The 27,775-nt window shown below is 43.7% G+C and overlaps 1 protein-coding gene across 1 annotated transcript in view; it reads right to left on the bottom strand.

The window, feature by feature from the left end:
• LOC130122911 (LIM domain-binding protein 3-like) overlaps positions 1–27,775 on the bottom strand; it is a 225,012-nt gene that overhangs the window by 52,201 nt on the left and 145,036 nt on the right. Inside the window, exons 5-6 of the mRNA XM_056291978.1 lie at positions 5,621–5,791; positions 687–718 (exon numbers count right to left, since the gene is read on the bottom strand). Coding sequence (XP_056147953.1) covers positions 687–718; positions 5,621–5,791 — 203 coding nt within the window. The remainder of the gene's footprint in view (positions 1–686; positions 719–5,620; positions 5,792–27,775) is intronic.

Here is a 27,775-nt window from a genome sequence, read left to right as displayed (position 1 = left end):
ATGACAGATATTATCTCAGTCATGTCAAAAGTAAATAGTGTAAATGACAGCAGATTACCACTGCTGATGAAGGTATTACACCACAAACCAGTATCACAGTCATGACTAAACACCATCCATGGACTAAGACCCCACAAACCAGTATCACAGTCATGACTAAACACCATCCTTGATCTAAGACCCCATAAACCAGTATCACAGTCATGACTAAACACCATCCATGGACTAAGACCCCACTCACCAGTATCACAGTCATGACTAAACACCATCCATGGACTAAGACCCCACAAACCAGTATCACAGTCATGACTAAACACCATCCATGGACTAAGACCCCACAAACCAGTATCACAGTCATGACTAAACACCATCCATGGACTAAGACCCCACAAACCAGTATCACAGTCGTGACTAAACACCATCCATGGACTAAGACCCCACAAACCAGTATCACAGTCATGACTAAACACCATCCATGGACTAAGACCCCACAAACCAGTATCACAGTCATGACTAAACACCATCCATGGACTAAGACCCCACAAACCAGTATCACAGTCATGACTAAATACCATCGACAGAGCGAATCCGACACAAAGGATCATCCGTTTCCATCTCTTCCTGTCCTCTGCATCTTCCTCTGTCACACCAGCCACCTGCATGTCCTCCCTCACCACATCCATAACCCTCCTCTTTGGCCTGCCTCTTCTCCTCTTCACTGGCAGCTCCATATTCAGCATCCTTCTCTCAATATACCCAGCATCTCTCCTCCACACCTGTCCAAACCATCTCAATCTTGTCTCTCTTGCTGTCTCCAAACCGTCCAACCTGAGCTGTCCCTCTAATATCCTCGTTCCTAATCCTGTCCTTCTTCATCACCCCCAATGAAAATCTTATCATCTTCATCTCTGCCATACTACATATAGACAGTACACTATAGATATTATTGCATATAGACAGTACACAACACATACTACTACATATAGACAGCATACTATACATATTACTACATATAGACTACACAACACTTACTACTACATATAGACAGTACACTATACATACTATTAAATATAGACAGTACACTGTACATACTACTACGTGTAGAGAGTGTACTATACATACTAGTACATATAGACAGTACACTGTACATACTACTACATATAGACAGTACACTACACGTATTACTACATATAGACAGTACACTACATACTGCATATAGACATTGCACTGTACATACTACTACATATAGACAGTACACTATAGATATTATTGCATATAGACAGTACGCAAAACATACTACTACATATAGACAGTACACTGTACATATTACTACATAAAGACAGTACACTATACATACTACTACATATAGACAGTACACTGTACACACTACTACGTGTAGAGTGTACTATACATACTAGTACATATAGACAGTACACTGTACATACTACTACATATACAGTACACTATACAAACTACTACATATAGACAGTATATTGTACATACTACTACGTGTAGACAGTGCACTATATATACTACTACATATAGACAGTACACTTTACATACTACTACATATAGACAGTACATTGTACATATTACTACATATAGACAGTACATTATACATACTACTACATATAGACGTACACTACATACTGTATATAGACAGTACACTATACATATTACTACATATAGACAATACACTATACATACTACTACATATAGACAGTATACTACATACTGCATGTAGACATTGCACTGTACATACTACTACATATAGCCAGTACACTATACATATTAGTACATATAGACAGTACACTGTACATACTACTACATATAGACAGTACACTATACATATTAGTACATATAGACAGTACACTTTAAATACTACTACATATAGACAGTACACTATAAATACTACTACAGAGACAGTAACCTAACAAAAGACAGAATGAGGAGGGGGAACAGGAACATACAAACAACACAATGCCTCAGATAGTAAAGTGATTGTTTATTAAAATTAATTGGAATATCTAAAATGATAAAGTAGCAGGACAGAGAGAAAGTGTCTCTGATGCCATGTCAGATCACGTCACCATGACAACCTGTCTGTCTCCTGTAAAAAAGATGGGACATCAGTGTCCAGTTAGAGAAGAGAGCCATGTTCTAACCAACTATGTCTCCCTTCACTCCTCACCTCCTCCTGTCTGAAGCGAAGGAGGAGAAACATGTAGAACTACACTCACCGGCCACTTTATTAGGCAAACCTGTTCAACTGCTCGTTAACGCAAATTTCTAATCAGCCAATCACATGGCAGCAACTCAATGCATTTAGGCATGTAGACATGGTCAAGACGATCTGCTACAGTTCAAACCGAGCATCAGAATGGGGAAGAAAGGTGATTTAAGTGACTTTGAACGTGGCATGGTTGTTGGTGCCAGACGGGCTGATCTGAGTATTTCAGAAACTGCTGATCTACTGGGATTTTCACGCACAACCATCTCTAGGGTTTACAGAGAATGGTCCGAAAAAGAGAAAATATCCAGTGAGCGGCAGTTCTGTGGGCGAAAATGCCTTGTTGATGCCAGAGGTCAGAGGAGAATGGCCAGACTGGTTCGAGCTGATAGAAAGGCAACAGTAACTCAAATAACCACTCATTACAACCGAGGTATGCAGAAGAGCATCTCTGAACGCACAACACGTCGAACCTTGAGGCAGATGGGCTACAGCAGCAGAAGACCACACCGGGTGCCACTCCTGTCAGCTAAGAACAGGAAACTGAGGCTACAATTCGCACAGGCTCACCAAAATTGGACAATAGAAGATTGGAAAAACGTTGCCTGGTCTGATGAGTCTCGATTTCTGCTGCAACATTCAGATGGTAGGGTCAGAATTTGGCGTCAAGAACATGAAAGCATGGATCCATCCTGCCTTGTATCAACGGTTCAGGCTGGTGGTGGTGGTGTAATGGTGTGGGGGATATTTTCTTGGCACACTTTGGGCCCCTTAGTACCAATTGAGCATCGTGTCAACGCCACAGCCTACCTGAGTATTGTTGCTGACCATGTCCATCCCTTTATGACCACAGTGTTCCCATCTTCTGATGGCTACTTCCAGCAGGATAACGCGCCATGTCATAAAGCTCGAATCATCTCAGACTGGTTTCTTGAACATGACAATGAGTTCACTGTACTCAAATGGCCTCCACAGTCACCAGATCTCAATCCAATAGAGCACCTTTGGGATGTGGTGGACCGGGAGATTCGCATCATGGATGTGCAGCCGACAAATCTGCAGCAACTGCGTGATGCTATCATGTCAATATGGACCAAAGTCTCTGAGGAATGTTTCCAGTACCTTGTTGAATCTATGCCACGAAGGAGTAAGGCAGTTCTGAAGGCATAAGAGGGTCCAACCCGGTACTAGCAAGGTATACCTAATAAAGTGGCCAGTGAGTGTATATTGCCAGCAGGAGGACAGAAACCACCTGCAAGTTCAGCAACACACTAGCACACCCTGGTGGTATAACGTGTTTGGTGCAGTTGTCATTCTAGAGGGGTGAAGCCTGCTGGTTACTGCAGCGGGTGGAGGGGTCTTAACAGAGAGGAAACTGAGAGGGAGACAGACTGTACCAACCAATGAGCACAGAGATCCAGAAAACCAGCATATGAGTTTACTATGCTTCATGTTAGCCATTTGGGAGCGCTGTTTCAAATAAAGGACAAAGAATTTACAACATGGCAGCCTCCATTCATAACATTTCATGTCAATGACTCTGACACAGCAGAGCAGATCAGACTTGCTGTCATGAAGACCAAGGAAGTGATGAAGAACTTTGACATGAAGGTGTGTGGAGCTAAAAAGCTAGAGAAAGTTTGAAAAGACTGAAAAGACTCTGAACCATCTTTCGAGCATTTCAGTTGATTGGAATAGAATGGAAGAAAATGCGGCACAACCCAGTCACTGCTCAGGTCAGATTGTCCTACTAGAATGAACACCCAGATGAAAAGGATAACGATCTACACCGCTCACACAGTTCATTGTTTGGAATGAGAGAGACCACCCAGGGATCAACAAGCTCTTCAATGGACAGATTCAGTCTCTTTCAGAGAGTGACTAGAAAAAAAGGAAGATACTTCTAAGACCAACATCAAATCAGAAATGGACTGCATTCATGTAGCACTTTTCTAGCTGCAACAGCCACTCAAAGCGCTTTACAATTAGTGAATGCCCCACATCCACACACAAACACTCATACACCTATGGCGGTGTCAACCATGCAAGGTAACAGCCAGCTCATTAGGAGCAGTTAGGGGTCTTGCTAAAGGACACCTCCACATTTTTGCAAGGAGAAGCCAAGGATTGAACCAGCAACCCTCCAGTTACCAGACGACCTGCTCTACCTCCAAGCCACTGTCGCCCATAAAGAAGCAACATTAAAGTTTCCTTTGAGACCCTTACGTCACACTAGCTATGATGTGAACCTGAGGTCCTAAACACATTCTGCAGTGTGTTCATGCTGCCAGCAGAACCTGAGACTTCACTGACCCTTATTTTATATCCAAATCCCGCATAAATGTCGGCAGGGAAAACTGATGGGCGTCCCAATCGATCATATCACATGCTAGTGTACACATTTTCCCAGCCCCACTAGAACAGGTATCTATGGGCTGTCTGAAGACTGCAGGTGGTGTGAATGCAACAGATGGAGTATGGAGCTTCTGTTCCCACCGGCCTAACAATGTACCAACAAAAATAACTTTGCTGAAGGGTCCGCGGTGGTGTAGCGGTCTAAGCATCGGCTTTGTCAGTGCAGTTGCCCACTGGGGACTGGGGTTCGCGCCCCGGTCTCGTCAGATCCGACTATGGCCGGACTCGATGAAGCAGCAATCATTGGCAACGCTGTTTTCGGGAGGGGGGCGGAGTCGGCTTGAGTTCATCACGTGAATGCGCCTGTGTGTGTGTTGGAAAAAGCAGTGGTTCGGCCTGGAGTCGCCTTGTCACGAAAGTGGGGAGGCGTCTCCTTTGAGACTGCCGGCCGGAGAGGTGCAGTTGGCGAACGCATGCAGTACGAGGGTGGGTGTTTGAATTAAAATAGGGATCGATTGGTACTAAATTGGGAGAAAAAAGGGAAAAATCAGAAATAAATAAAAAAAAGTAAAATTAAAAAAAAAACTTTGCTGAAAGACCTGGCAGCCCAGCAGCTGCTGTTCCACAGGTGTGTGTGTGCGTGGGTGGGTGGAGGGGTTGATGGGTGGTTGGGGGAGTGGTGAGGTTAGTCTTATTAGGGGCGTCTACATGGTTAAAGTGTCCAGGGGCCCAGATTAAGCCTCCAGTCCTACCTGGACCTCCTCAGTGCCTCCTCATCTGAGTCTTTCACTGCAGCAGAGACAGACATGGAAACAGAAGGCACCAGTAAGACTCCTGCAAGCACCTGCAGCTGTCCAGTAGCACACATCCTGCATTAAGACACTGACTCCAAACACAACATTAACATTTCTGAGGTTGCTGTACTTCTGAAACATGAAGCCATGGAAAATCCCCCCTCTGAAGCTGCCAACAGAAGTTACCTTGTGTCTAAAATGTGTTTGACCCCAGAAGACTAAATGTAAACTGACAGGGTACTTACAGTTATCGGTTCCGGTGAGTTGGGCGAGGACCTGGAAGGATTTGGACTGAAGCTGGTGGGTCCGGTGGGGCCAGTCCACCAGGTCCGAGTCCTTCTCAGTGTTCTGGAGGACAGCCTGATAGACTGGGGAGGCACTGTCTACAAGATGGTCTTTAACTGGGAGATAACTGGAGCCACATCTGCCCCCCCCCGCCCCCATTAAAGCAAAACAAAACAGAAACAGGTAAGGGATGTGTTGTGTTTCTGACATGTTGATCAGTTGAGTTTTGAAGGTGTTTGAACCAGGTAACGCTGGTTAAACCTGGAGAGCTGGTGCAGTGTGAATATTCTGAATAATGACACTTCAGAAGGAAAACACCTCTTCAGCAGTCAACGTATTCAGTTGACACTGCATGAGGAAGAACAATAAATCTGCGTCTGTATGAGGTGATGTGAAGAAGAAGCAGTGGGATGAGGATCTATGATCCCTTATGGCCTCTCCCATTAGAAACACAACAGGCAGTGTGCTCAAGACGAACAAAGACAGAAAATTATTACAAAAGACAGTTCGTCATTTATGAACCTTGTGAGTGAAGGTCTGGTACAGCAGAACAACTCCTATCTTTCATCACATCATAAAAGAGCAATTTAAAGTTACAATCCTGAGTATTTACATGCAGAGAAACATGTTTTTATTGTTTCTATTTCTGGTGTACTTAAGACGTTACCTAATCCATGAACACCAGATCATGCAGACCGCAGCAGGGTGTGATGTGGATGGATGGTGGTGTCTGGCAGGACTTCGCCAGGAGAAATGACAGGGTGCATAGTGTTTTCATCTTCATCACAGCAGCCAGATGAGGAAGATGAAGGCAGGTAGTGTTGAGTATGAAGAAGAAGTGAAGGTGTGTCTAACCAACAGAACAGCTGGTAGAAGACCTTCACCAACACATAGTACTACGTCAATAAGTACAACTCGGGTTCCACCAGGTTTTTGGTTTGTTTCTGACACAACAGCACTGCTGACCCTCATCCATTTAGAATGGAGCCCAGACACCACCCACCTCACCACCACCTACATAGGACAAACACTGGTACAGCAACACCAGCAGACTCAGGACTGCAGCTTTAAAAAGTACATTTCACAGACAGAAATGGGAATTCCATGTTGTTTGGAACATGGCCTCTGACTGCGGGTGGGGAGGACTCAGAACATTCAGATGTCTTCCATGTTGTCAAAAAACCACAGAATTTAACAGATTCAAATCTCCTTTTGCATTCATCCATTTTCCCCACTGGTCAAGATATGTTGGTAGAGGTACAAACCAGTACTTCAATTTCACATGAACACAACCTGGATGCCATGATGTGGTGCAGTGGGACCTTTTCTCCTTATGATGTAGAAGCCCTCTCAGACAAGAGCAGCACTGTTTTTCCTGACCACTAAACCTTCTGCTTTGTCTCTGGTGCCCAGAAGACAGAAGAAAACACTGGCTGACTCTACGTTGGTCTAACGTTCAAACATAGTGACGCTTATCAAGGACAGTTAAACAAATGAACTCAGCAGCAGCACAGATTAACAATAGTTCTGCTGGACAAATTTGAAGCAATATCATCTTTGCTCTTGTGGTGAGAACATGAGCTGCTTTTCATGCATACGATACAATACAACACACTATAACGCACAGGTCCCAGCACAACTTTCCATCAGCATGAACATCTTATAGCGTGTATAACTGGGTTACTGCAGAAGAAGAAAGGACAGGAATATGCCACCAAATAACAAACCACAGAATGCAGTACAAACACACATGCCTCAACTGACCAACCAATATGAGTCCATCGGTTCACACCAGGGTAATGCCATATCTGCCCTTGTAGACGCTAACCAGCCTCACAAACCTCAGCATTCCCCATAGCAGACACAGGAAGAGAGCAGTGGGCAGACAAAAGCAGGAGGATGCTGGAGGCTGGGACGAGGGCAGAATACAGACACAGGTACCTCTCAGGCTGTTCCTCAAGGAAGGCCAAAGTGTGCACAGGGGTACCAATGGCAGAGAGCCTGATGTCTAGTGACACAGTCAAACATGAGCATGACCAGACAGATCACAGCCGCAGTGGATGAGCCGCAAGGCATGATGGGAAGTGTCACATTGAGGGTATTATGATAGGATTGGTTTAACAAATAGGAGGTAAAGGAAAACATGAACTGCATGTGGTCCATTGTCGTGAACTGTTGTGTATTTTTGAGTAAAATGTGTAATGGCCTTGGCAAAATACATTTCCATCAGGTGTTTTTCACCTAGTGTGTCCTTAAATATTTCTTGTTGCCTAGCTGTTTTGACTTAGTTATCCTTTGAGCTTATAAATATATTCCTTGGTAACTTGCTGTATGCAGTTTTAATACTATTGTGTGACGTTTGATAGAGTTTTACATAAGTGAACAGTTTCTGGGAAATAGGCCTATTTTCAGTGCACCTCTTTGGCCAGTTGGGTGTTAAGTGGCCAGGGTGTGGCCAGAACATCACAGGAATTTATAAGTCTTGCCTGATTCAGTTTCAATCCAGTGTGCATTTTAACTTCTGGAGTGATTCTGAATTGTTGGTTCATCTAGAATAGAGTAAGTATCATCTTTCTTGCTTAGCAAGTTACTATTAGTCTTATTCCAGTTGCTTGAGTTTTAGTCCTTTTATCTATACATCTGCTGCTGGTTCCTAGTGGGATCTTATTCTAGCTGTAGCTGTCTTATTCTATTTATTTACTTATTCTAGCTGTAGCTGTTTTTCACCTAGTGTGTCCTTAAATATTTCTTGTTGCCTAGCTGTTTTGACTTAGTTATCCTTTTAGCTTATAAACAAATTCCTTGGTAACTTGCTGTTTGCAGTTTTAATAGTATTGTGTGAGGTTTGATAGAGTTTTACATAAGTGACCAGTTTCTGGGCAATAGGCCTATTTTCAGAGTCCTCTTTGGGCAGTTGGGTGTTAAGTGGCCAGGGTTTGGCCTGCACTCCTGGAAGACAATTAGCAATCAGTGTTCTTTAAATCACTGCTGCTACGTGGAAGCGCCAGGCAAACAAGCCTAGGTTGAACAAAGGCTACAATGAACAAAGGCAAACGCGACTTTTCCAAGGCAAGACTTCGTCAAGCATGGACTGCTCCTTTTAGATCCGGTTAGTCAGCTGTATCTTGTGTACCAAGTATAGACTATGTGTTTTCTTCACATTCCTGTCCTTTCCTCTTTCCGGGGCTGGCATAGACGTTGGGTCACTCCTGGGCGCTGTGACCCCACCAATCTCCTCTATCCAACTCTCTCCACTCACGTTGAGCAAGAGCTGGGAGGCAGGGTGGTGGTACTGGCCTGCTAATCTCCCTGTAATGGAAATACTCTCTTGTTTCCATTCCACAATTTTCTCCGCCCTCTTTTGAATTTCATGCTGTTACTGTCTCTTATCCAGTCAAACTCTCCATCGTGGTTGTGTACTGCCCACCAGGCCCCCTTGGTGAGTTTCTGGAGGAACTTGACACACTTGTCTCGCACTTCCCTGTTGATGACTCTGCACTTATCCTTCTCGGTGACTTCAACATCCACACAAACAAGCTAGATCCTCTTTTCTCTTTCCTCTCCTCCTTTGACCTTCACCTCTCACCCTCTCCTCCTACCCACAACGCCAACAACCAGCTGGACCTTATCTTTACTAGACACTGTCCTATTTCCAATCTCTCTGTTACTCCCCTCCAGGTCTCTGACCACTATTTCATGTCTTACTCTCTCTCCCTCTCTTCACCCCCCTCAGCCCCTTCCCCTACCCACATGGTTTCCACCTGTAGACACCTTCGCTCTCTCTCCGCCACTGATCTTTCTTCCTCTGTTACCTCTATCCTCCCTACACCTGAATCTTTCTCTCTCCTACCCCCTGACGCTGCTACTGATCTTCTTCTCTCTACCCTCTCCTCTTCTCTGGACAATCTCTGTCCCCTCACCTCCAGGCCTGCACGCCCAACTCCACCTGCCCCTTGGCTGACTCGGTATGTACTGACAGATGAAGCCTGAGAGTGGCAGAGCGCAAATGGAGAAAAGGCAAACTCCCAGAGGACCTTCTCAACTTCCAATCTCTTCTTTCCACTGTCTCCACCTCCTTTTCTGCTGCTAAGGCTGCCTTCTATCACTCTAAAATCCTATCCTCTGCCTCTAATCCTAAGAGACTCTTTGAAACCTTCTCTACATTTCTTCAACCTCCTCCTCCTATTTCCTCCATTCTCCCTGATGACTTCGCTAACTTCTTTGACAAGAAGGTAAACGACATCAGATCCTCCTTTTCTCACCACCCGGTTAGTGCTGCTTGCACTATCGCACCCTCCCTCACCTCTCCATGTCCCATCCTATCCCACCTCGCTCCCCTCTCCCCCAACGAGGTTCTAAACCTCATCACATCCAGTCGCCCCACCACATGCTCCCTTGACCCAGTCCTCTCCCCTCTTCTTCAGTCTATAGCACCTGAACCCCTTCCCTATAAAACCCACCTCATCAACACCTCCCTCCAGGCAGGATGCTTTTCATCTGCCTTCAAGACTGCTAGAGTCACCCCCCTTCTCAAGAAACCATCACTTAACCCCTCCGACGTCAAAAACTACAGACCGGTTTCCCTTCTACACTTTCTATCCAAAACTTTCGAACGTGCTGTCTTTAACCAACTTTCTTTGTACCTCCACCAGAACAACCTCCTGGACCCCAACCAGTTTGGGTTCAGGGTGGGTCACTCGACAGAGATGGCCCTCCTTGCAGTGACAGAATCGCTGCACTCTGCGAGAGCAAACTTTCTCTCTGTCCTGATACTCCTGAACCTGTCAGTTCGACACAGTGAACCACCAGATCCTCCCTCTACCCTCGAGGGGCTGGATGTCACAGGCTCTGCACTCTCAATGTTTGCATCCTACCTGACAGGTCGCTCCTACCAGGTGACATGGAGGGGATATGTGTCGGAGCCTCGCAGACTGACTACAGGCGTTCCACAGGGTTCGGTTCTGGGTCTTCTCCTTTTCTCCCTGTACACAACATCCCTGGGTTCTGTTATTCGCTCGCATGACTTCTCTTACCATTGTTATGCTGATGACACCCAGCTGATCTTGTCCTTTCCTCCCTCTGACACACAAGTAGAGACACGCATTTCTGCATGCTTGACTCACATTTCGGAGTGGATGGCGACACACCAGCTGAAGCTCAATCTGGACAAGACAGAGCTGATGTTCATCCCGGGGAAAGGTTGCCCACACCGAGACCTGGCCATCACCATTGACAACACCTTGGTGACGCCAACTCGGACTGTGAGGAATCTGGGTGTGATCCTGGATGACCAACTGTCGTTTGCTGAAAACATTGCATCGGTTGCTCGCTCCTGCAGATTTCTCCTCTATAACATCAGGAGGATTCGCCCATTCCTCACTGATGAGATGGCACAGGTGCTCATCCAGGCTCTGGTCATCTCCCGGCTGGACTATGGCAACTCCCTCCTTGCTGGTGCCCCGGCATCGGCCATCAGACCTCTTGAGCTTGTTCAGAAAGCTGCAGCTTGTTTGGTGTTCAACCGCCCTAAGATCTCCCATACAACTCCCCTTCTCATGTCCCTACACTGGCTCCCAGTAGCTGCTCGCATCCAGTTTAAGACTCTGGTGCTAGCCTACAGGGCAGTGAAAGGAACAGCTCCTTCCTATCTCCAGGCCATGGTCAAGCCCTACACCCCCACCCAACCACTTCGCTCTACTTCCTTGGGACGCCTGGTTGCCCCGTCGCTCAGAGGCCCTTGCTGCCGATCGACCCGGTCACGGCTCTTTTCTGTCCTGGCCCCACAGTGGTGGAATGAACTCCCCACTGATGTCAGGACAGCGGAGTCGCTGCGCAGGTTGAAAACTCGCCTCTTTAAGAACTACTACCCTGTTACTTGCTCTTAGCACTTATTGTATTCACTCATTTAAAAAAAAAACCTCTTTCTTGCACTTTTACTTTAGTACTGATTTTGCTGTTAGATGCACTTATGACCTCTGATGACTAGTAGTTCTCCTGATTTCCTACGTTAAATGCACTTATTGTAAGTCGCTTTGGATAAAAGCGCTGGCTAAATAACTGTAATGTGTAGGAAGAGTACTTTTCTGCAAGATTAGTGACAGGACAATAATGTCCCATACCAACCAGACTGTTCCAGATTGAAATGATGTTTGTCATGAGGGTGTGGCTACACCCGATGGTAAATGATTATGCCATGCTGAATATGAAACATGGAAGTCAGTGAAAAGTCATTACATATCTGCTGGTGCACAGAAGAATTTACTGTACAGAAGACAGCCACAGGAGGAGTCTAACTTAAAGACTTACTCAACATCACTTGGACCAAATGTAACAGAAAAACCGCGACAAAAAATAACGATGCAATCTATGACCCCCCCCCCCCTCATCCAAAAGAAAAAAAATAAAAGCAGTCTCTTGACTTGCTGAAACCTAGGAGTTTTTCATGATCTGCAGTTTAACCCTGAAGACTGAAAGCGCTTCTTTCTTCGGTCTCGGTTCTACAACGTCTTGGCTTTGACTGAAAGCAGATTTCACCGCCCATCATCCAAACAACCAAACTACAACAGAAGTGATTTTACAGCCAAGGACCTCACGGACATGAGAGCCAATACCATGCATGAGGAGAAGACAGGACATGTCAGAGGAGAGCAGCATGGGAGAGAACGCCAGAGGAGTGCATGCATGAGGAGAAGACAGGACAAGTCAGAGGAGAGCAGCATGGGAGAGAACCCCACAGGAGTGCATGCATGAGGAGAAGACAGGAGAAGGAAGAAGGGGGCAGCATAGGAGAGAACCCCACAGGAGTGCATGGGGAACTGGTATCATGCATGTAAGACTTGAGACATGGAAGCAGCAGCAGACTCCAGGCCAGCTTCCTGCACCAGGCAAGCAAGCTTCTGAACAGCACTAATGGTCTGTTGCCCTCCTGTCTGTCACACTCACGCGCGCGCACACACTGCACACACACTGCACACTATTTACATGATCTATAGTATTATTGTGTTGTACTTGTAGTAGTATTTGTTAATTGTATTGCTCTTGTTGCTGCAGTGTGAAGGAGCCGAAACAGCACAATTGTACTCTCCTATGCTAGTATAATGGAAATAACAGAGGATCTTGAGGAAAACACCAGGAGGAGGGAGCTAGAGACCAGACAGAGAAACAAAGGAGAGAGAGGAGGAGGGGACAGCTGCTAGGTAGCAAAACAGGACAGAGGAGAGAAAGGAGGAAGAGAAAGCAGCTAGGTAGCAGGACTGGACAGATGAGAGAGGGGAGGAGGAGACAGCTGTTATGTAGCAGGACTGGACAGAGGAGAGACAGGAGGAAGAGACACCAGCTAGGTAGCAGGACTGGACAGATGAGAGAGGGGAGGAGGAGACGGCTGTTATGTAGCAGGACTGGACAGAGGAGAGACAGTAGGAAGAGACAGCTGCTAGGTAGCAGGACTGGACAGATGAGACATAGGAGGAGACAGCTGTTAGGTAGCAGGACTGGACAGAGGAGAGAGAGGAGGAGGAGTCAGCTGCTAGGTAGCACGATTGGACAGGTGAGACAGCTGCTAGGCAGCAGGACTGGACAGAGGAGAGACAGGAGGAAAAGACAGCTGTTAGGTAGCAGGACTGGAGAGAGGAGGAGGACACAGCTGCTAGGTAACAGGACTGGACAGAGGAGAGAGAGGAGGAAGAGACAGCTGCTAGGTAGCAGGACTGGACAGAGAAGAGAGAAGAGGAGGAGACAGCTGCTAGGCAGCAAGACTGGACAGAGGAGAGAGAGGAGGAGGAGACAGCTGCTAGGTAGCAGGACTGGATAGAGGAGAAAGATGAGGAGGAGGCAGCTGTTAGGTAGCAGGACTGGACAGAGGAGAGAGAGGAGGAGGGGACAGCTGCTAGGTAGCAGGACTGGATAGAGGAGAAAGATGAGGAGGGGACAACTGCTAGGTAGCAGGACTGGACAGAGGAGAGAGAGTAGGAAGAGACAGCATCTAGGTAGCAAGACTGGACAGAGAAGAGACAGGAGGAGGAGGCAGCTGTTAGGTAGCAGGACTGGACAGAGGAGAGAAAGGAGGAGGAGACAGCTGCTAGGTAGCAGGACTGGGCAGAGAAGAGAGAGGAGGGGGAGACAGCTACTAGGTAGGACTGGACAGAGGACAGGGAGAAGAGGAGGAGACAGCTGCTAGGTAGCAGGATTGGACAGAGGAGAGAGAGGAAGAGGAGACAGCTGCTAGGTAGCAAGACTGGAGAGAGGAGGAAGAGACAGCTGCTAGGTAGCAGGACTGGACAGCGGAGAGAGGAGGAGGAGGAGACAGCTGCTAGGTAGCAGGACTGGACAGAGGAGAGACGGGAGAAAGAGACAGCTGCTATGTAGCAGGGCTGGACAGAGAAGAGAGAGGAGGAGGAGACAGCTTCTAAGTAGCAGGACTGGACAGAGGAGAGAGAGAGGAGGAGGAGACAGCTGCTAGGTAGCAGGACTGGACAGAGGAGAGAGAGAGGAAGAGGAGACAGCTGCTAGGTAGCAGGATTGGACAGAGGAGAGAGAGGAAGAGGGGACAGCTGCTAGGTAGCAGGACTGGGCAGAGGAGAGAGAGGAAGAGGAGACAGCTGCTATGTAGCAGGACTGGACAGAGGAGAGAGAGGAAGAGGAGACAGCTGCTAGGTAGCACGATTGGACAGGTGAGACAGCTGCTAGGCAGCAGGACTGGACAGAGGAGAGACAGGAGGAAAAGACAGCTGTTAGGTAGCAGGACTGGAGAGAGGAGGAGGACACAGCTGCTAGGTAACAGGACTGGACAGAGGAGAGAGAGGAGGAAGAGACAGCTGCTAGGTAGCAGGACTGGACAGAGAAGAGAGAAGAGGAGGAGACAGCTGCTAGGCAGCAAGACTGGACAGAGGAGAGAGAGGAGGAGGAGACAGCTGCTAGGTAGCAGGACTGGATAGAGGAGAAAGATGAGGAGGAGGCAGCTGTTAGGTAGCAGGACTGGACAGAGGAGAGAGAGGAGGAGGGGACAGCTGCTAGGTAGCAGGACTGGATAGAGGAGAAAGATGAGGAGGGGACAACTGCTAGGTAGCAGGACTGGACAGAGGAGAGAGAGTAGGAAGAGACAGCATCTAGGTAGCAAGACTGGACAGAGAAGAGACAGGAGGAGGAGGCAGCTGTTAGGTAGCAGGACTGGACAGAGGAGAGAAAGGAGGAGGAGACAGCTGCTAGGTAGCAGGACTGGGCAGAGAAGAGAGAGGAGGGGGAGACAGCTACTAGGTAGGACTGGACAGAGGACAGGGAGAAGAGGAGGAGACAGCTGCTAGGTAGCAGGATTGGACAGAGGAGAGAGAGGAAGAGGAGACAGCTGCTAGGTAGCAAGACTGGAGAGAGGAGGAAGAGACAGCTGCTAGGTAGCAGGACTGGACAGCGGAGAGAGGAGGAGGAGGAGACAGCTGCTAGGTAGCAGGACTGGACAGAGGAGAGACGGGAGAAAGAGACAGCTGCTATGTAGCAGGGCTGGACAGAGAAGAGAGAGGAGGAGGAGACAGCTTCTAAGTAGCAGGACTGGACAGAGGAGAGAGAGAGGAGGAGGAGACAGCTGCTAGGTAGCAGGACTGGACAGAGGAGAGAGAGAGGAAGAGGAGACAGCTGCTAGGTAGCAGGATTGGACAGAGGAGAGAGAGGAAGAGGGGACAGCTGCTAGGTAGCAGGACTGGGCAGAGGAGAGAGAGGAAGAGGAGACAGCTGCTATGTAGCAGGACTGGACAGAGGAGAGAGAGGAAGAGGAGACAGCTGCTAGGTAGCAGGACTGGACAGAGGAGAGAGAGGAAGAGGAGACAGCTGCTAGGTAGCCGGACTGGACAGAGGAGAGAGAGGAAGAGGAGACAGCTGCTAGGTAGCAGAACTGGACAGGAGAGAGAGGAAGAGGAGATAGCTGCTAGGTAGCAGGACTGGACAGAGGAGACAGCTGCTAGGTAGCAGGACTGGACGGAGGGCTAACGACTACAAGGAAAGCAAGGAAAAATGGGTAAGGATGTGAAAAACGAGTTAGAGGAGAGAAGTGAGGAGTCCCGGTGCTCTTACCCAGCGTCGTGGCCTCTGGTCTGGGCCTGGCCGGCGATGGCGTCCATGATGGCGCCCTGGGAGTACATGCTAATGGGAGTGTTGTACTGTGCGTGGATGATGGTGGCCTTTCCTCCAGGAGCCTTCACCTCAATGGGTTTGTGGGTGGAGAGAGCCGAATCTTTCAGAGCACCGGGGTTAAAACTGGAGGTGAACTCAGTGCTGGGGGTCAGTAGGTGGTGAGCGGGCGAGAGAGAGAAAGCGAGACAGAGAGAGAGGAGTGCAACAAGGAGAGATGGATGAGAGAGGAAGAAGGAGCAGGGGGTGAAAGGAGGTGAATATGGAGGACAGGTGGTATGATGGGGCTGTTCATGCTCACAGCAAACGTGCCATTTTTCACATGATTCACAGCAAACCTCCAAACGTTCTCTAAGCCAAGTCCCTCTTCTCTCAGCTGAACTGAAGCGAAGTGAACTGAAGCGAAGTGAAATGAAGTGAACTGAAGTGACTTGAAGTGAACTGAAGCGAAGTGAGCTGAACTGAAGTGACGTGAAGTGAACTGAAGCAAAGTGAAGTGACGTGAACTGAAGCAAAGTGAACTGAAGTGAAGCGAAGTGACATGAAGTGACGTGACGTGAGGTGAGGTGAGGTGAGGTGAGGTTAAGGTTAAACTGAGCGGTCAGCCAGTGTACGCTCCTGTCAGACAGCTGGTAATGAGACACGTTGCTGTCAGACAGGCAGAGCTGAACTTCATATGTTCTCTTTGAAGACCAGACTGGATTCTGAGGGAGTCAGAGTCGCCGTCTGGAGACAGTGATATCAGACAGATATCAACTTTCACTTCGTTTTGGATTATCAAAACACTGACTGAGTTGTCCCACAAGGGAAAACTCCACCTGTCCAACACAGATAGAGGAGCAAAACAAACGCTACAAAGTTTCAAGAAGGCTATAAATGATTCAACACAGATTGGCTTAAATTCTTCACATGTTCATCTTCAGCCTCCACCTAAACCTGATTATGTGACACACGTCTTCACTCCTGCTTCAGTTCATGCTTCATCCAGCCACGCCCTCCTCCACCTCTTCTGGTTCAGTTCATGCTTCATGCAGCCACGCCCTCCTCCACCTCTTCTGGTTCAGTTCATGCTTCATGCAGCCACGCCCTCCTCCACCTCTTCTGGTTCAGCTCATGCTGCATGCAGCCACGCCTTCCTCCACCTCTTCTGGTTCAGCTCATGCTTCATACAGCGACGCCCTCCTCCACCTCTTCTGGTTCAGTTCATGCTTCATACAGCCACGCCCTCCTGCACCTCTTCTGGTTCAGTTCATGCTTTATACAGCCACGCCCTCCTGCACCTCTTCTGGTTCAGTTCATGCTTCATACAGACGCCCTCCTCCACCTCTTCTGGTTCAGTTCATGCTTCATACAGACGCCCTCCTCCACCTCTTCTGGTTCAGTTCATGCTTCATACAGACGCCCTCCTCCACCTCTTCCGGTTCAGTTCATGCTTCATACAGACACACCCTCCTCCACCTCTTCTGGATCATTCATGCTTCATACAGACACGCCCTCCTCCAACAACACCACACTGCCACCTACGAAACCCTTCTCATCCTTCCACCCCTGGCCTTTACATCTGCACACACACAAGCTTCACAGTAGTTGGGCCTGAATGGGCCTCATGCCTCTGCACACAACAAGCCAACACTCGTTCAGACGGCAGGATACTAACTTCGCAGGAGTGGTGGAGATCATCTGGTCCAGCAAGAGCAGAGACAGACCGAGAGAGAGACAGAGAGAGAGACACACACACACAGAGGGAGATAGACAGACGGAGAGAGATAGACAGATATATATATATAGAGAGAGACACACAGGGAGCGAGACACATAGGCAAAGAGAGGGACAGATAGACAGAGAGAGAGACAGACAAATAGGGAGAGACAGATAGAGAGAGCGAGAGAGAGAAAAGAGGGAAAGGGTAGAGGGAGAGGCCAAGCAAGGGGAAGAAAGGAAGGACAGTCATTAATATCAGTGAACTCTGACCTTATGCTTGGCGTGGCAGGCAGGACAGGAAGTGTGATGTGTTTATCAAAGAGAAACACAAAGGAGAAAAGATGAGAGGGCAAAAGTCAAGGTGGAAGAATGTCCCCTGCTCCCATAATGCCTCAGTGCAGCTCTTCTGTCATGATATGGTTTCATGATTGTTGTGGTTCTGTGGGCAGTTTTGTGATTCTGATGAAATTCTGTTGACTCTGATGTGAATGAGCTCATGCTGGTTTAACTGATGTTCAACTGCAGTGCTGATGAACCAGCTCAGAACAAAGACACACATGGCTGCTGGGACTCTGTGTGTGTCTGTGTGTGTAAATGTAAAGTAATCCTGTGGGGGGGGGGGGGGGCTGCAGAACAGCTAATCTGCTCTGTGAATGTTAGCTCTCTGGAACGCCACCAGGACATGTGCTGATATAAAAGTAACAACACTGTTTCACAATAAAATCATGTCATGTGCTGATATAAAAGCAACAATACTGTTCCACAATAAAATCATGTCATGTGCTGATATAAAAGCAACAATACTGTTCCACAATAAAACCATGTAATGTGCTGATATAAAAGCAACAATACTGTTCCACAATAAAATCATGTCGTGTGCTGATATAAAAGCAACAATACTGTTCCACAATAAAATCATGTCGTGTGCTGATGTAAAAGTAATAATACCGTTTCACAATAAAATCATGTCGTGTGCGGATGTAAAAGCAACAATACTGTTTCACAATAAAATCATGTCGTGTGCTGATGTAAAAGTAATAATACCGTTTCACAATAAAATCAAGATTTTACTGGGTTTTGAATCCTAGCGTTGATGATAAAACCCTCTTTCACACACAAAAACACACACACACACAGTCCCTGCAGTTTATTTCACACATACACACGCGCACACACACAGTCCCTGCACTTTATGTCCACCAGACTGATCCATCGTTTCATTTAGATGAGGATGACCTTGGCAAAATGGCAGCTGGACTCGAATATTCTGATCTAGTGAAGTGAAGTAGTGTAAGTGAAACAGTGTAAATGAAGTAGTGTAAGTGGAGTAGTGTAAATAAAGTAGTGTAAGTGAAGTAGTGCACGTGCAGCAGTGTAAATAAAGTAGTGTAAGTTAAGCAGTGTAAGTGAAGTAGTGAAAGTGAAGTAGTGTAAATGAAGTGAAGCAGTGTAAGTGAAGCAGTATAAGTGAAGCAGTGTAAATGAAGTGAAGTAGTGTAAGTGAAGTAGTGTAAGTGAAACAGTGTAAATGAAGTAGTGTAAGCGAAGCAGTGTAAGTGAAGTAGTGTAAGTGAAGTGAAGCAGTGTAAGTGAAGCAGTGTAAGTGAAGCAGTGTATATAAAGTAGTGTAAGCGAAGCAGTGTAGGTGAAGCAGTGTAAGTGAAGTAGTGTAAGCAAAGCAATGTAAGTGAAGTAGTGTAAGCGAAGCAGTGCAAGTGAAGTAGTGTAAGTGAAGTAGTGTAAATGAAGTGAAGTAGTGTAAGTGAAGTAGTGTAAGTGAAGTAGTGTAAGCGAAGCAGTGTAAGTGAAGTAGTGTAAGTGAAGTGAAGCAGTGTAAGTGAAGCAGTGTAAGTGAAGTGAAGCAGTGTAAGTGAAGCAGTGTAGGTGAAGCAGTGTAAGTGAAGTAGTGTAAGTGAAGTAGTGTAAATGAAGTGAAGCAGTGTAAGTGAAGCAGTGTAAGCGAAGCAGTGTAAGTGAAGTAGTGTAAGTGAAGCAGTGTAAGTGAAGTGAAGCAGTGTAAGTGAAGCAGTGTAAGCGAAGCAGTGTAAGTGAAGTAGTGTAAGTGAAGAAGTGTAAATGAAGTGAAGCAGTGTAAGTGAAGTAGTGTAAATGAAGTAGTGTAAGCGAAGCAGTGTAAGTGAAGTAGTGTAAGTGAAGAAGTGTAAATGAAGTAGTGTAAATGAAGTGAAGCAGTGTAAGTGAAGCAGTGTAAATGAAGTAGTGTAAGCGAAGCAGTGTAAGTGAAGTACTGTAAGTGCAGCAGTGTAAGTGAAGAAGTGTAAATGAAGTAAGTGTAGTGTAAGCGAAGCAGTGTAAGTGAAGTAAGTGTAGCGTAAGTGAAGCAGTGTAAGTGAAGTAGTGTAAATGAAGTAAGTGAAGCCGTGTAAGGGAAGTAAGTGTAGTGTAAGTGAAGCAGTGTAAGTGAAGTAATGTAAATGAAGTGAGTGAAGCAGTATAAATGAAGTAGTGTAAGTGAAGTAGTGTAAATGAGGTAGTGTAAGTGAAGTAGTGTAAATGAGGTAGTGTAAGTGAAGCAGTGTAAGTGAAGTAATGTAAATGAAGTGAGTGAAGCAGTATAAATGAAGCAGTGTAAGTGAAGTAGTGTAAATGAGGTAGTGTAAGTGAAGTAGTGTAAATGAGGTAGTGTAAGTGAAGCAGTGTAAATGAAGTAGTGTAAATGAAGTGAAGCAGTGTAAGTGAAGTAGTGTAAGTGAAGAAGTGTAAATGAAGGGAAGCAGTGTAAGTGAAGTAGTGTAAGTGAAGCAGTGTAAGTGAAGCAGTGTAAGTGAAGTAGTGTAAGTGAAGTAGTGTAAGTGAAGCAGTGTAAGTGAAGTAGTGTAAGCAAAGCAGTGTAAGTGAAGTAGTGTAAGTGAAGAAGTGTAAGTGAAGTAAGTGTAGTGTAAGTGAAGCAGTGTAAGTGAAGTAATGTAAATGAAGTGAGTGAAGCAGTATAAATGAAGCAGTGTAAGTGAAGTAGTGTAAATGAGGTAGTGTAAGTGAAGTAGTGTAAATGAGGTAGTGTAAGTGAAGCAGTGTAAATGAAGTAGTGTAAATGAAGTGAAGCAGTGTAAGTGAAGTAGTGTAAATGAAGTAAGTGAAGCAGTGTAAGCGAAGTAGTGTAAGTGAAGAAGTGTAAATGAAGTAGTGTAAATGAAGTGAAGCAGTGTAAGTTAAGTAGTGTAAATGAAGTAGTGTAAGCGAAGCAGTGTAAGTGAAGTACTGTAAGTGCAGCAGTGTAAGTGAAGTAGTGTAAATGAGGTAGTGTAAGTGAAGTAGTGTAAATGAGGTAGTGTAAGTGAAGCAGTGTAAGTGAAGTAATGTAAATGAAGTGAGTGAAGCAGTATAAATGAAGCAGTGTAAGTGAAGTAGTGTAAATGAGGTAGTGTAAGTGAAGTAGTGTAAATGAGGTAGTGTAAGTGAAGCAGTGTAAATGAAGTAGTGTAAATGAAGTGAAGCAGTGTAAGTGAAGTAGTGTAAGTGAAGAAGTGTAAATGAAGGGAAGCAGTGTAAGTGAAGTAGTGTAAGTGAAGCAGTGTAAGTGAAGCAGTGTAAGTGAAGTAGTGTAAGTGAAGTAGTGTAAGTGAAGCAGTGTAAGTGAAGTAGTGTAAGCAAAGCAGTGTAAGTGAAGTAGTGTAAGTGAAGTAAGTGTAGTGTAAGTGAAGCAGTGTAAGTGAAGTAATGTAAATGAAGTGAGTGAAGCAGTATAAATGAAGCAGTGTAAGTGAAGTAGTGTAAATGAGGTAGTGTAAGTGAAGTAGTGTAAATGAGGTAGTGTAAGTGAAGCAGTGTAAATGAAGTAGTGTAAATGAAGTGAAGCAGTGTAAGTGAAGTAGTGTAAATGAAGTAAGTGAAGCAGTGTAAGCGAAGTAGTGTAAGTGAAGAAGTGTAAATGAAGTAGTGTAAATGAAGTGAAGCAGTGTAAGTTAAGTAGTGTAAATGAAGTAGTGTAAGCGAAGCAGTGTAAGTGAAGTACTGTAAGTGCAGCAGTGTAAGTGAAGAAGTGTAAATGAAGTAAGTGTAGTGTAAGCGAAGCAGTGTAAGTGAAGTAAGTGTAGCGTAAGTGAAGCAGTGTAAGTGAAGTAGTGTAAATGAAGTAAGTGAAGCCGTGTAAGGGAAGTAAGTGTAGTGTAAGTGAAGCAGTGTAAGTGAAGTAATGTAAATGAAGTAAGTGAAGCAGTATAAATGAAGTAGTGTAAGTGAAGTAGTGTAAATGAGGTAGTGTAAGTGAAGTAGTGTAAATGAGGTAGTGTAAGTGAAGCAGTGTAAATGAAGTGAAGCAGTGTAAGTGAAGTAGTGTAAGTGAAGAAGTGTAAATGAAGGGAAGCAGTGTAAGTGAAGTAGTGTAAGTGAAGCAGTGTAAGTGAAGAAGTGTAAGTGAAGTAAGTGTAGTGTAAGTGAAGCAATGTAAATGAAGTAAGTGAAGCAGTATAAGTGAAGTAGTGTAAATGAAGTAAGTGAAGCAGTGTAAGTGAAGGAGTGTAAATGAAGTAAGTGAAGCAGTGTAAGCGAAGTAGTGTAAGTGAAGAAGTGTAAATGAAGTAGTGTAAGTGAAGCAGTGTAAGTGAAGTAGTGTAAGTGAAGTAGTGTAAGTGAAGCAGTATAAATGAAGTAGTGTGAATGAAATCGTGTAAATGAAGTAGTGTAAATGACGTAAGTGAAGAAGTGTAAGTGAAGAAGTGTAAGTGAAGTAGTGTAAGTGAAGTAGCGTATATTAAGTAGTGTAAATGAAGTAAGTGAAGTAGTGTAGGTGAAGTAGTGTAAATGAAGTCGTGTAAGTGAAGTAGTGTAAATGAAGTAGTGTAAATAAAGTAGTGTAAATGAAGTAGTGTAAATGAAGTAAGTGAAGTAGTGTAAATGACATAAGTGAAGTAGTGTAAATGAAGTCATGTAAGTGAAATAACGTAAATGAAGTAGTGTAAATGACGTAAGTGAAGAAGTGTAAGTGAAGCAGTGTAAGTGAAGTAGTGCACGTGCAGTAGTGTAAATAAAGTAGTGTAAGTTAAGCAGTGTAAGTGAAGTAGTGAAAGTGAAGTAGTGTAAATGAAGTGAAGCAGTGTAAGTGAAGCACTGTAAGTGAAGTAGTATAAGTGAAGAGTGTAAGTGAAGTAGTGTAAGTGAAGCAGTGTAAATGAAGTGAAGTAGTGTAAGTGAAGCAGTGTAAGTGAAGCAGTGTAAGTGAAGTAGTGTAAGCGAAGCAGTGTAAGCGAAGCAGTGTAAGTGAAGTAGTGTAAGTGAAGAAGTGTAAATGAAGTAAGTGTAGTGTAAGCGAAGCAGTGCAAGTGAAGTAGTGTAAGTGAAGTAAGTGTAGTGTAAGTGAAGCAGTGTAAGTGAAGTGTAGTGTAAGTGAAGCAGTGTAAGTGAAGTAAGTGTAGTGTAAGTGAAGCAGTGTAAGTGAAGCAAGTGTAGCGTAAGTGAAGCAGTGTAAGTGAAGTAGTGTAAATGAAGTAAGTGAAGCCGTGTAAGTGAAGTAAGTGTAGTGTAAGTGAAGCAGTGTAAGTGAAGTAAGTGTAGTGTAAGTGAAGCAGTGTAAGTGAAGTAAGTGTAGTGTAAGTGAAGTAATGTAAATGAAGTAAGTGAAGCGGTATAAGTGAAGTAGTGTAAGTGAAGTAGTGTAAATGAAGTAGTGTAAGTGAAGTAGTGTAAATGAGGTAGTGTAAGTGAAGCAGTGTAAATGAAGTAGTATAAATGAAGTGAAGCAGTGTAAGTGAAGTAGTGTAAGTGAAGATGTGTAAATGAAGTGAAGCAGTGTAAGTGAAGCAGTGTAAATGAAGTAGTGTAAGTGAAGTGTAAATGAAGTGAAGCAGTGTAAGTGAAGAAGTGTAAATGAAGTAAGTGTAGTGTAAGCGAAGCAGTGTAAGTGAAGTAAGTGTAGCGTAAGTGAAGCAGTGTAAGTGAAGTAGTGTAAATGAAGTAAGTGAAGCCGTGTAAGTGAAGTAAGTGTAGTGTAAGTGAAGCAGTGTAAGTGAATTAAGTGTAGTGTAAGTGAAGCAGTGTAAGTGAAGTAATGTAAATGAAGTAAGTGAAGCAGTATAAGTGAAGTAGTGTAAGTGAAGTAGTGTAAGTGAAGCAGTATAAATGAAGTAGTGAATGAAGTCGTGTAAATGACGTAAGTGAAGAAGTTTAAGTGAAGTAGTGTAAGTGAAGTAGCGTATATTAAGTAGTGTAAATGAAGTAAGTGAAGTAGTGTAGGTGAAGTCGTGTAAGTGAAGTAGTGTAAATAAAGTAGTGTAAGTGAAGTAGCGTAAATGAAGTAGTGTAAATGACGCAAGTGAAGTAGTGTAAATGAAGTCATGTAAGTGAAATAACGTAAATGAAGTAGTGTAAATGACGTAAGTGAAGAAGTGTCATTGAAGAAGTGTAAGTGAAGCAGTGTAAATGAAGTAGTGTAAGTGAAGTAGTGTAAATGAAGTAAGTGAAGCAGTGTAAGTGAAGAAGTGTAAATGAAGTAGTGTAAGTGAAGTAGTGTAAATGACGTAAGTGAAGAAGTGTAAGTGAAGAAGTGTAAATGAAGTAGTGTAAGTGAAGTAGTGTAAATGAAGAAAGTGAAGTAGCGTATATTAAGTAGTGTAAATGAAGTCGTGTAAATGAAGTACTGTAAATAAAGTAGTGTAAGTGAAGTAGAGTAAATGAAGTAGTGTAAATGACGTAAGTGAAGAAGTGTAAGTGAAGCAGTGTAAATGAAGTAGTGAAAGTGAAGAAGTGTAAGTGAAGTAGTGAAAGTGAAGAAGTCTAAGTGAAGAAGTGTAAGTGAAGCAGTGTAAGTGAAGTAGTGTAAGTGAAGCAGTATAAATGAAGTAGTGTGAATGAAATCGTGTAAATGAAGTAGTGTAAATGACGTAAGTGAAGAAGTGTAAGTGAAGAAGTGTAAGTGAAGTAGTGTAAGTGAAGTAGCGTATATTAAGTAGTGTAAATGAAGTAAGTGAAGTAGTGTAGGTGAAGTAGTGTAAATGAAGTCGTGTAAGTGAAGTAGTGTAAATGAAGTAGTGTAAATAAAGTAGTGTAAATGAAGTAGTGTAAATGAAGTAAGTGAAGTAGTGTAAATGACATAAGTGAAGTAGTGTAAATGAAGTCATGTAAGTGAAATAACGTAAATGAAGTAGTGTAAATGACGTAAGTGAAGAAGTGTAAGTGAAGCAGTGTAAGTGAAGTAGTGCACGTGCAGCAGTGTAAATAAAGTAGTGTAAGTTAAGCAGTGTAAGTGAAGTAGTGAAAGTGAAGTAGTGTAAATGAAGTGAAGCAGTGTAAGTGAAGCACTGTAAGTGAAGTAGTATAAGTGAAGAGTGTAAGTGAAGTAGTGTAAGTGAAGCAGTGTAAATGAAGTGAAGTAGTGTAAGTGAAGCAGTGTAAGTGAAGCAGTGTAAATGAAGTAGTGTAAGCGAAGCAGTGTAAGCGAAGCAGTGTAAGTGAAGTAGTGTAAGTGAAGAAGTGTAAATGAAGTAAGTGTAGTGTAAGCGAAGCAGTGCAAGTGAAGTAGTGTAAGTGAAGTAAGTGTAGTGTAAGTGAAGCAGTGTAAGTGAAGTGTAGTGTAAGTGAAGCAGTGTAAGTGAAGTAAGTGTAGTGTAAGCGAAGCAGTGTAAGTGAAGCAAGTGTAGCGTAAGTGAAGCAGTGTAAGTGAAGTAGTGTAAATGAAGTAAGTGAAGCCGTGTAAGTGAAGTAAGTGTAGTGTAAGTGAAGCAGTGTAAGTGAAGTACGTGTAGTGTAAGTGAAGTAATGTAAATGAAGTAAGTGAAGCGGTATAAGTGAAGTAGTGTAAGTGAAGTAGTGTAAATGAAGTAGTGTAAGTGAAGTAGTGTAAATGAGGTAGTGTAAGTGAAGCAGTGTAAATGAAGTAGTATAAATGAAGTGAAGCAGTGTAAGTGAAGTAGTGTAAGTGAAGATGTGTAAATGAAGTGAAGCAGTGTAAGTGAAGCAGTGTAAATGAAGTAGTGTAAGCGAAGCAGTGTAAATGAGGTAGTGTAAGTGAAGCAGTGTAAGTGAAGAAGTGTAAATGAAGTGAAGCAGTGTAAGTGAAGAAGTGTAAATGAAGTAAGTGTAGTGTAAGCGAAGCAGTGTAAGTGAAGTAAGTGTAGCGTAAGTGAAGCAGTGTAAGTGAAGTAGTGTAAATGAAGTAAGTGAAGCCGTGTAAGTGAAGTAAGTGTAGTGTAAGTGAAGCCGTGTAAGTGAATTAAGTGTAGTGTAAGTGAAGCAGTGTAAGTGAAGTAATGTAAATGAAGTAAGTGAAGCAGTATAAGTGAAGTAGTGTAAGTGAAGTAGTGTAAGTGAAGCAGTATAAATGAAGTAGTGAATGAAGTCGTGTAAATGACGTAAGTGAAGAAGTTTAAGTGAAGTAGTGTAAGTGAAGTAGCGTATATTAAGTAGTGTAAATGAAGTAAGTGAAGTAGTGTAGGTGAAGTCGTGTAAGTGAAGTAGTGTAAATAAAGTAGTGTAAGTGAAGAAGCGTAAATGAAGTAGTGTAAATGACGCAAGTGAAGTAGTGTAAATGAAGTCATGTAAGTGAAATAACGTAAATGAAGTAGTGTAAATGACGTAAGTGAAGAAGTGTCATTGAAGAAGTGTAAGTGAAGCAGTGTAAATGAAGTAGTGTAAGTGAAGTAAGTGAAGCAGTGTAAGTAAAGAAGTGTAAATGAAGTAGTGTAAGTGAAGTAGTGTAAATGAAGTAGTGTAAATGACGTAAGTGAAGAAGTGTAAGTGAAGAAGTGTAAATGAAGTAGTGTAAGTGAAGTAGTGTAAATGGAGAAAGTGAAGTAGCGTATATTAAGTAGTGTAAATGAAGTCGTGTAAGTGAAGTAGTGTAAATGAAGTAGTGTAAATAAAGTAGTGTAAGTGAAGTAGCGTAAATGAAGTAGTGTAAATGACGTAAGTGAAGAAGTGTAAGTGAAGCAGTGTAAATGAAGTAGTGAAAGTGAAGAAGTGTAAGTGAAGCAGTGTAAGTGAAGAAGTCTAAGTGAAGAAGTGTAAGTGAAGCAGTGTAAGTGAAGTAGTGTAAGTGAAGTAGTGTAAATGAAGTAGTGTAAGTGAAGTAGCGTAAATGAAATAGTGTAAATGAAGTGAAGTAGTGTAAGTGAAGCAGTGTAAGTGAAGCAGTGTAAATGACGTAAGTGAAGAAGAGTAAGTGAAGAAGTGTAAGTGAAGTAGTGTAAGTGAAGTAGCATAAATGAAGTAGTGTAAGTGAAGCAGTGTAAGTGAAGCAGTGTAAGTGAAGCAGTGTAAGTGAAGTAGTGTAAGTGAAGCAGTGTAAGTGAAGTAGTGTAAATGACATAAGTGAAGAAGAGTAAGTGAAGAAGTGTAAGTGAAGTAGTGTAAGTGAAGTAGTGTAAGTGAAGTAGTGTAAGTGAAGTAGCATAAATGAAGTAGTGTAAGTGAAGCAGTGTAAATGAAGTAGTGTAAGTGAAGCAGTGTAAGTGAAGTAGTGTAAATGAGGTAAGTGAAGTAGTGTAAGTGAAGCAGTGTAAGTAAAGTAGTGTAAATGAAGTAAGTGAAGTAGTGTAAGTAAAGTAGTGTAAGTGAAGTAGTGTAAATGAGTTAAGTGAAGTAGTGTAAGTCTAGTAGTGTAAGTGAAGTAGCGTAAATGAAGTAAGTGAAGTAGCATAAATGAAGTAGTGTAAATGACGCAAGTGAAGTAGTGTAAATGAAGTTGTGTAAGTGAAATGACGTAAATGAAGTAGTGTAAATGACGTAAGTGAAGAAGTGTAAGTGAAGTAGTGTAAATGAAGTAGTGTAAATGACGTAAGTGATGAAGTGTAAGTGAAGCAGTGTAAGTGAAGCAGTGTAAATGAAGTAGTGTAAGTGAAGTAGTGTAAATGAAGTAAGTGAAGCAGTGTAAGTGAAGAAGCATAAATGAAGTAGTGTAAGTGAAGCAGTGTAAGTGAAGCAGTGTAAATGAAGTAGTGTAAGTGAAGTAGTGTAAATGAGGTAAGTGAAGTAGTGTAAGTGAAGCAGTGTAAGTAAAGTAGTGTAAATGAAGTAAGTAAAGCAGTATAAGTGAAGTAGTGTAAATTAAGTAAGTGAAGTAGTGTAAATGAGGTAAGTGGTGTAAGTGCAGTAGTGTAAGTGAAGTAGTGTAAATTAAGTAAGTGAAGCAGTGTAAGTGAAGTAGTGTAAATGAGGTAGTGTAAGTGAAGTAGTGTAAATTAAGTAAGTGAAGTAGTGTAAATGAGGTAGTGTAAGTGAAGTAGTGTAAATTAAGTAAGTGAAGTAGTGTAAATGAGGTAGTGTAAGTGAAGTAGTGTAAATTAAGTAAGTGAAGTAGTGTAAGTGAAGAAGTGTAAGTGAAGCAGTGTAAGTGAAGAAGTGT

The sequence above is a fragment of the Lampris incognitus genome, chromosome 13 (genome assembly GCF_029633865.1).
Source record: "Lampris incognitus isolate fLamInc1 chromosome 13, fLamInc1.hap2, whole genome shotgun sequence".
Classification (NCBI taxonomy): domain Eukaryota; kingdom Metazoa; phylum Chordata; class Actinopteri; order Lampriformes; family Lampridae; genus Lampris; species Lampris incognitus.
This window is presented reverse-complemented; position numbering and strand designations above follow the sequence as displayed.